General features: G+C 43.8%; 1 protein-coding gene across 1 annotated transcript in view; it reads left to right on the forward strand.

Annotated features, from left to right (window-relative positions):
• MAP2K5 (mitogen-activated protein kinase kinase 5) overlaps nt 1-9,873 on the forward strand; it is a 217,208-nt gene that overhangs the window by 137,228 nt on the left and 70,107 nt on the right. Inside the window, exons 13-14 of the mRNA XM_075346067.1 lie at nt 154-202; nt 2,747-2,820. Coding sequence (XP_075202182.1) covers nt 154-202; nt 2,747-2,820 — 123 coding nt within the window. The remainder of the gene's footprint in view (nt 1-153; nt 203-2,746; nt 2,821-9,873) is intronic.

Here is a 9,873-nt window from a genome sequence, read left to right on the forward strand (position 1 = left end):
TCCGGGGCTGTTGAGTTTGGGCCAATCTCTACATCACACTCCATACTTTCTGATATATGATGCGTGAAGCCGTCCTTAAAGTATTTTCTTAAAAATCTATATTGGCAAGGCAAATGCTCCACAATTTAATATCACTGCTTCTTGTTTTCCCAGGTATTAAAAGGCCTCACATATCTCTGGAGCCTAAAAATTTTACACAGAGGTCAGTGTCCTCTCTCCTTTCACTTGATTGTATTAGATGTATTATTTATGGCTGTGGCAGAATGATGGTAAGGGGCACGGCTACACCTGTAACGGGAAGGCTTGCAGGATGACGTTTTTGTTGGCAAAAAAGTTGTCCAGTAAGGCTGCTTTCACACCTCCGGTTTTAGCAGTGCGGCTAAATCCGGCTCTAAAACCTATGCAACGGATGCGGCGAAAAAAACGCATCCTTTGCATAAGTTTTTACATGCGGCCCGTCCGTTTTTTGTCGGTTGCGGCACGCTACTGAGCTTGCGCAGGGCAAAAAAACGCATGCGGCGGCCGGATGCGGTTTTTGCCGCATCCGGCGTCCACAGGCATGCATTGGAAAAAGCGCCGCATCGGCTGAATGTGGCGCAATGCGATTTTCTTTTTTTGCCGGACAAAAAAACGTGCCAGGCAACGTTTCATCCGGCCGCCGCATGGGCTAAATATGCCGCATCCGGCAAAAACCGGACCGAACGCAAGGCCATGCGGCACAATCCGGCACTAATGAAAGTCTATGCGGAAAAAACGCAACCGGTTGCGTTTTTTCTGCAAAGAGCCGGATTGTGCCGCACAGCAAAAACCGGATGTGTGAAAGCAGCCTAAGGCTATACAGGGCCAGCCTTAGCTTTATGCCGACCCTTAGGCAATAGAGTCCCAGTGGCCACTTCTTTGATTTTAATTTTTCCTTCTCACTTCCTTTAGCTATAACTTTATTGTTCATTTGATAGACTTCAATTGGGCCTTGTTCTTTTTTGATATGAGATAAAGCTTTTATCGCTACTATATTGAAGTCCATACCACTTACTGATTCTTATATTCTATTTTTTGAAAGGCAAATAGCAATTCTGCCATTTTTCTGTACTTTTCTATTTCGGCATTTGCTATTTGGGAGGTTAAATATACAAATAAATAAAAAATAAGTGTATATATGTGTATATATGTGTATATATATATATATATATATATATATTTATTTATTAATATATTAATATATATATATATATATATATATAATAGCGGCACGGTGGCTCAGTGGTTAGCACTGCAGTCTTGCAATGCTGGGGTCCTCGGTTCAAATCACTCTAAGGACACCATCTGCCGTGTTTGCGTGGGTTTCCTCCGGGTTCTCCAGTTTTCTCCCACAATTTAAAATATACTGATATATTATGATGTTATGAACCGTGTGTTCTGTTGACAATTTTGCTTAGCATCAGTAGAGGTTTTTCTTTTTTTTCAGTTATGGTTTTATGCTATCGACATAGATGATAGAAGAGACACCTTCTCTTCATTTTCAACTCCCTACATGCCACTGTCATGGTTAGCAGCGGCATCTAAAGGGGTAAAATTGCTGCAATCAGAATTAGCTGCATTATGTTATGCATTGTGTGCTACCATGATATTAGTCATTGAGCACTGACTGCTCTGGTGGAAGGTCTTTACAGACAAATGTTCTTCATAGCTGTGAATATAAGTTGTGGTTTGCCTTAGTTTTAATTATAGTAATGTGTCATACTGGGTATCAGACTGTCATGCCACGATGCCATATTACTACATATAGCCATAGAATAATGTGCTGTCATATTTGAGTAATCATTCCTTAGGTTCCAGGTAAAGGCCATTTACATGAAGCAATTATCGTTAAGATATGAACAATTATGCGCAATTATAAACCTAATTGCTCCTTATAAATCAGCAAAACAGTCAGCGATGAACAATAAAATATCTTTATTGTCGGGGTAATTGATTGTCGGTCATAAAAAGTAGAATGATCAAACGCACACGTATGGAAAGAGGTCATGTAGTGACATAAAGGTAAAAAGAAATTGTGGGGTAGGTTCACATATTTATACATATTATATAATGCTCTATGCTCAAATCATATCCAGTGTTCAAAGAGAACTTTAGGACATTAGGATGTAGTACGGATTGGTGGGGTTCAGATTCCGGTACCCCAATCATTAGCTGATGGTGTGACTTTCAGGGGGTATTAATATAAGAAGGATTGGCCTGAAATCTCAAAGTCACGGATAACCTCTTTATAATAATGCCATATAGTTACCAAATAATTCTGCAAATCGGTTTGTAATTAACACCGCTATATACGGCAAAATTATATTGAGGGGTTTTGTTTACTATAGGAATTTACCTATTTTTTTTCAAGCCAGAATTTAGCCCTCACATTATTGCTTACCTGGTATTTAGTGGTATTATTTGGAAATTGGTGTGCGGTTTTAATGGGTAAGTCTATGGCAATATTATGTGGGCTATGGGAATACCAAGCATTGGTAGTATCTCCTCTATAAATGTATAAGAGTCAGCTTAATGTTATTGCAGGGGTTTTTTTGCCTTTAGCTTATACCACTGATCCCGAACCTTGCATGGCGGAATTTTACGTTCTCGCAGTAATATTTACTATCGTAGTGTCTTGTCTTGTCTACATACATTTTCAGTCTGTTGTTTGATGCCTATATACCGGATTTGGTTGAGATCATTACAATACATACATTCTGTGTTGTAGACGTGAAGCCATCCAATATGCTGGTGAACACACGCGGCCAGGTGAAGCTGTGTGACTTTGGAGTCAGTATACAGGTACGTCACCTGCGGGTTCGTGACTTGAGACGTCCACATTGTGATTCTAGCTGTCCTGTCACATGTCACTGTACACCGGGTTTTTATATCACTGGACATTATGGGTCTCTCCAGCAGGTGAGGGGTTAAAATGAGTAACAGATGATGTGGTAATTACTAATGGGATTGTGGCCTCATTAATATGCGTTCTGGGGAGTTAGGAGAAGATCGGTTCTGTCCACACAAAAGGATGCGATGGGGGGAGGCTTCCAGGGGAGACTGTTATCAAAAATAATAATAATTAATAAAAATGAATGTTGAGCAAAACAAAGACTGCGAGGTCTGGGCAAGACCCTCCTCCCAAATTGTAATTAATTTCCATCTCAAGACCTCCCCAGAGAGTACCCATCAGGTTGACCCCTGACCTTCCTGTCATGTCACTTTGAATAGGCCCCTTCACTCCCCCGTACTCGGCTAGAGACCACAGGACTCAGGGGGCCATCCGCTATTCTGTGTGGCCCCACCTGCTGCACTGCCGTCCTCACTCGTACAGGCTGCGGTATTGTGTGTCTAGTTGTCTGTGTCTGTCTCCTGCACATTGTGGATTTGTGACCGTCCGTCGCGTCCTCTTTGTGCTGCATTATCATAAGCCTATGACATTTAGGAATGGCAGAGTTACAGGGGAATTCTGCGTAAATATACCCCAATCAGCCATAACATTGCATCCACCAACAGGTGATGGGAACAATACGGAATATCTTGTTACAATGGCACCTGTTAAACGTTGGGATACATTGGGCAACAAGTGAACAGTCATCTCTTGAATGTGTTGGAAGGAGGAAGGCAAGCTTAAAGGGAATTTGTCACCACTTTTTTGGCCTATAAGCTGCGGCCACCACCACCGGGCTCTTATATACAACATTCTAACATGCTGTATATAAGAGCCCAGGCCGCGGGTATAACATAAAAACACTTTATAATACTTACCTAACGGTTGCGCTGTGGGCCTTATGGGCGTCTCCGGTGCCGGCACCGCCTTTTTTGGCCATCATTGTTCTCCTTCTTCTCTAGCCGTGGTGCATGACGGGTCTGACGTCCACAGGCCCACAGCGCGACCGTTAGGTAAGTGTTATAAAGTGTTTTTTATGTTTATACCCCCGGCCTGGGCTCTTATATACAGCATGTTAGAATGCTGTACATAAGAGCCCGGGGGTGGTGGCCGCAGCTTATATTCCAAAAGTGGTGACAGGTTCCCTTTAAAGAGTGCGTACCACCAATCTGGGGCTGCCCTTTTTATTTAATAAGCGTAATTGTCAGCCTCAGATGGATGATTCTTAAACTGCTAATAAGTTACCCTAATGTCCCCTAAAAGTCAGAGACTAAACTCCAGGTTGTTGGATCTTGTCATGCAGAATAGGTTCCCATCACCCTCCTTGGCCCATCTTGCTGTGAAAGAGCAAGAACTCGTGAGATCTTGCTCTTTGCTCCAACTGAATGCAGCTGCACAAGTTTATTAAGCTGTTATCGACCGGTAATGTCATCACAGCAGGTTCTGTTTGGTAACAACTTATATGTTGAATTATGTGTTACTCTGTAATGTCTGATATTATCTATAGAAAAATTTAGCAGGCTCACCACTCAATGATCTGGATCCACAGGTGCTGAGATGAAGTGGCTGGCGTCCACAATTCAATGCAAGAAAAGGATGAAGAAATCCTGCACACCGTTCCTCATAAAATTCTTCAAGACTTTATTGACACCTTAAAATCTTTCTTTAAAATTGCATATTCCGGGCATCCAACCCCGGCTTACGCGTTTCAGACATACGTCCTTACTCCTAGTCATATCAATTCAATATCAATCCATATCATATCAATCATATCAGACTGACAAACATTTATACAGAAAGACCCTTTTATGAGAAACGGTATGTGGGATTCCTTTATCTTTTTCTTGATTATCTATACTTGTCTCTTCTAACTTGTAAAGTGCTATGGAATATGTTGGCGCTACATAAATAAAAATGATTATTATAATTCTTATTATAATATGGGCAGTCCCAGATTGGTGGTAGGTACTCGCACTCTTTAACACTAGAAGTCCCAGAGAGGGGTCATTTAACATTTCTACCTTTTGAACCCAGAGACGGGTCGAATGACTTGAAGGATTTTAGCTAACATCCTATAATCACCGTCTTTTGTTCTGTAATTAAGGCCATTACTGTCGCACCACAGGAGGTTGTTGTTTTCCATTGAGTAGTTTCTAGTTAGTTCTATTCAGTTTGGACTAAGGGTCATTTGACCCTCTTTTGGGACTTCAGGGGGGAGCTCGAAATCTCTGGGACTTCTAGTGTTAGGGTACCGTCACACTTTAGCGATGCTCCAGCGATCCCACCAGCAATATGACCTGGTCAGGATCGCTAATGCGTCGCTATATGGTCGCTGGTGAGCTGTCAATCAGGCAGATCTCACCAGCGACCAGTGACCAGCCCCCAGCCAGCAGCGACGCGTGGAAGCGACGCTGCACTTGATAACTAAGGTAAATATCAGGTAACCAATCGCTTGGTTACCCGATATTTACCTTTGTTACCAGCGCACACTGCTTAGCGCTGGCTCCCTGCACTCCTAGCCAGAGTACACATCGGGTTAATAAGCAAACCGCTGTGCTTATTTACCCGATCTGTACTCCAGCGACGTGTGCAGGGAACAGGGAGCCGGCACTGACGGCGTGAGAGCGGCGGACGCTAGTAACCAAGGTAAATATCAGGTAACCAAGAAAGGGCTTCCCTTGGTTACCCGATATTTACCTTGGTTACAGCTTACCGCAGGGTGCCAGACGCCGGCTCCCTGCTCCCTGCACATTCAGATCGTTGCTCTCTCGCTGTCACACACAGCGATGTGTGCTTCACAGCGGGAGGGCAAAGTCCAAAAAATGAACCAGCACTGTGTGTAACGAGCCGCGATCTCACAGCAGGGGACAGACCGCTGCTCAGTGTCACACACAGCAAGATCGCTAGTGAGGTCACTGCTGCATCACAAAAAACGTGATCTCGCTAGCGATCTCGCTATGTGAGAAGTACCCCTTAAGGATCTGGGTGACTACTGATTTGGATGACCAAAACAGTAGATTTTTTGCAGTATTTAGTACCTGCAAAATGTGCCCAGAGAAGGACGCTCATTGAGAACGAAGGCCAGCCTGTCTGGTCTGACACTACGGAAGGGCTACTCTAGCACAAGTTACTAAAAAAAAGTTTTTGATGACTGTGCTTGTAAGTTGTCAGGACACAAAGTACATCTCTGCTTACGGGATAACTACCGTCTCCATATGGAGCCTTGTCCACCTACAGTAGGCACTTGGGTATTGAACTCAACCATGAAGCAATGGGTGATGGTGGCCTGGTCTCATGGATCATGTTTTAGTTTACATTATGAGTACAGCCATGTGCAAGTGTGGCTTTCCTGAGGAAAGGATAGCATCAGAATGCACTAATCATCGACACATTGGCGGAGAGGGCAGATATTCTGCTGAGAAACCTGGCTCCTGCCATTCCTATGGATGAGAAGTGCTTTTCCACACACAACCTATTTTGTACATACCAAGTACCTCCTTTCACGAATGCTGTATTCTTTAATGGCCTCTTTCAGTAGGATAATGCCCCTGTCACACTGCACAAATTGCTCAGGAATGTATTGAGGAGCGTGAAAGAAAGCTCAAAGTGTCAACATCTCATATTCCCAAGAAAAAGATCAGATTGAGAATCCATGAGATGTACTGGAAAAATAAATGAGTTTAATGGAGGCCACCCCTCAACACCTATAGCTTTTAAATGATCTACCACTAACGTCCTGATGCCACAGGTACACATTCAGAGATTTTATGAAGGTCAGGCCTTAAAGGGAACCTGTCAGGTCCAATATGCACCCACAACCACGAGCAGTTCTGGGTACATATTGCTAATCCCTGCCTAACCGTCCCTGCATCTGTACCAGTAGCATAGATAAAGAGATCTTTAGAAAAAGTATTTCTAATGATGATATACCGTATGCTAATGAGCAAGGCGACTAGTCCCCTGTGGGCGTATTAACATGCTTATGAATACGCGGCGTCACAGGATGATCTCACTCGCCTCTCCGCTGCCATCGCGTCTGACGCTGGATTTTGGCTCAGTGCGCATGACCCCGTAGTTTCGGTCATGTGCACTATGAAGCCGGGTGTACGCATACTGGCTTCAAACTGAAGTATTGCGCATGACCCAAACTCCGGGATCATGCACACTGAGCCGAAATCCAGGATTGGACGCAATGGCAGCAGAGAGGTGAGTGAGATCATCCTAAGACGCTGGACATTCATTAGCATGTTATCACACCTATAGGGCCATACTAACATGCTAATGGGGCCAACTAGCCAGGGGAATTAACACCCAGGGGACTAGTCCCCTCGCTCATTAGCATATGGTAAAAGATCTTTATCAATACTTTTTCTAAAGATCTCTTTATCTATGCTAGTGTATACAATGACAGTTAGGCAGGGATTAGCAATATACACCCAGAACTGCTCATGGTTCTGCGTGCATATTGCATCGGACAGGTTCCCTTTAACAATTTTTTGGCAAACAGAGCTACATAACCTCACATAGGAGATTTCATGTTATGGCCAATTGGTTTATAGTCTCATCTTTTTTCCTTTAAAAGATAAAACCAGAGGTAACCTCACACCCTAAAATGCTTTATAGAGCACCCACAATACTTTGATGTGGCTCTGAGATTTCTGACATCTGCTTTGTTATAATGCTTCTGATAGAGCGCTGTGTCAGAAGATGTCATTTTTAAGGGATATGACTTTTTGGTTTAAACAAAATCTGTCTAACTTTTTGCTATGTAATCTGAAGAAGGGATTAAAACACAGATTTCAGTGATGCCTCTCTTATCAAGCTCCATGCTGTTGTTTACTTGCAATGATTGTTTTAGCACCACAAGCTTATTATTGCTTGGAATACATTACCTACAGCAGCCTTGTGCCTAGCAGTCCAACACAACCCATCCTATCATAAGCAGCTCACGGTCTATAGACATTCTACATACAGAGCCTGGTGTGGGCAGGGTTTACTTTCTCAGCTCTGCTGCATTGCTAAACCTAAAGACTCTGATTGTGTCAGAACTGCTGCACCCAGTAAACTAAGTGATACATCCGTGGATACAGGGTCTCACCTTAGGTAGCAAAAATCTGCTGACAGATTCCCTTTAATGTGACAGAATTAGCAGTGATTTAGGTAGTGTATGAGCGGTAATCACCACTCTCCATGATATGAATCACTTCTCTTTATAATGAAAAGAGTTCTTCAAATAAGGAAACAAAAGTATTTGTGTTTGTTCCTGAAGCATTGCCATTCCTCTCTATGAAGTGTGGCTGGTAATGCAGCTTAGCCCAGTTCTCTAGACTAGGAATAAGGTGCAATACAATGGACAGCCCATGGACAGGAATAGGTGCAATACAATGGACAGGAATAGGTGCAATACAATGGACAGCCCATGGACAAGAATAGGTGCAATACAATGGACAGGAATAGGTGCAATACAATGGACAGCCCATGGACAAGAATAGGTGCAATACAATGGACAGGAATAGGTGCAATACAATGGACAGCCCATGGACAAGAATAGGTGCAATAGAATGGACAGCCCATGGACAGGAATAGGTGCAATAGAATGGACAGCCCATGGACAAGAATAGGTGCAATAGAATGGACAGCCCATGGACAGGAATAGGTGCAATAGAATGGACAGCCCATGGACAAGAATGCTGCTGTTTCTAGAAGAAAACAGGCCATTAAAAATTAAAGAAAAACCTGACATAAGGTAAGAATCTATGCATCACTAATACAAAGAACACACCGTTTTTAATTCAGCATTAAAGAGAATCTGTCACCAGGTTTTTGCTCCCCCATCTGAGAGCAGCATAATGTAGAGACAGAGACCCTGATTCCAGCGATGTGTCACTTACTGAGCTGTTTGCTGCTGTTTTGATAAAACCAATGTTTTCTCTGCTGCAGATCTAGCAGTTATACAGAGCTCATGAATATGCTGGACTACCTGGCAGCACGCAAAGTAGTCCTGTAATGATAATCTACTGCTGATTAAACAGTGATTTTATAAAAACTACACTAAGCAGCCCAGTAAGTGACACATCGCTGGAATCAGGATCTCTGCCACTACGTTATGCTGCACTCAGATTAGGTGGCAAAACCCTGGTGAGAGATTCCCTTTAACAACCCACTTGTGACCTGCAAATCTACACAACCACTTGCAGAGCTGTTTTTTTTTGTTTGTTTTTTTTTGCAAAAACAAGGCCATATGCAACAAATATAGTATCCCAAAACCACTTCTTTTAATTCTCAGCCATGTAACCAATTAATACGTATAGTGCCATAGTTCCCACCTAATGCTACCGTGTTTCCCCGATAGTAAGACGTAGTGGGGGTTTTGGGGGGGTCGGCTAATGTAAGACGTACCCCGAAAGTAAGACGTAGTAAAAATTTTTTTTTTTTTCTTCTTTACAGTACAGTTACAGCGGCCGAGCGCTCAGCTGAGCGCCCTGACATGCCGCCGGCATGTGACAGCTCTCAGCTGAGCGCCCTAACATGCCGGCGGCCGAGCGCTCAGCTGAGAGCCCTAACATGCCGGCGGCCGAGCGCTCAGCTGAGAGCCCTAACATGCCGGCGGCCGAGCGCTCAGCTGAGAGCCCTAACATGCCGGCGGCCGAGCGCTCAGCTGAGAGCCCTAACATGCCGGCGGCCGAGTGCTCAGCTGAGAGCTGACACATGCCGGCGGTCTGGCGCTCAGCTGAACGCTCGGCTACCGAGAAATGTTGAAATGTTGCAGTAATGTTGTCAGTGGTCCATCAGGACCATGGACAACATACAAAATCACGCAGCCTCAGTGCCCTCATGTGCAGCCGCTGGTGGTTAAGTTTCCTTAACTTGCGGTACACTTAGGGCGCAATCGCGGCAAGTCCCCATACGGTACATTGCATGGAGACTTGCTGCGATTGCTGTGGGATTTTTTCCAATATAAGACA

Source organism: Anomaloglossus baeobatrachus, chromosome 4 (genome assembly GCF_048569485.1).
Source record: "Anomaloglossus baeobatrachus isolate aAnoBae1 chromosome 4, aAnoBae1.hap1, whole genome shotgun sequence".
Lineage (NCBI taxonomy): Eukaryota > Metazoa > Chordata > Amphibia > Anura > Aromobatidae > Anomaloglossus > Anomaloglossus baeobatrachus.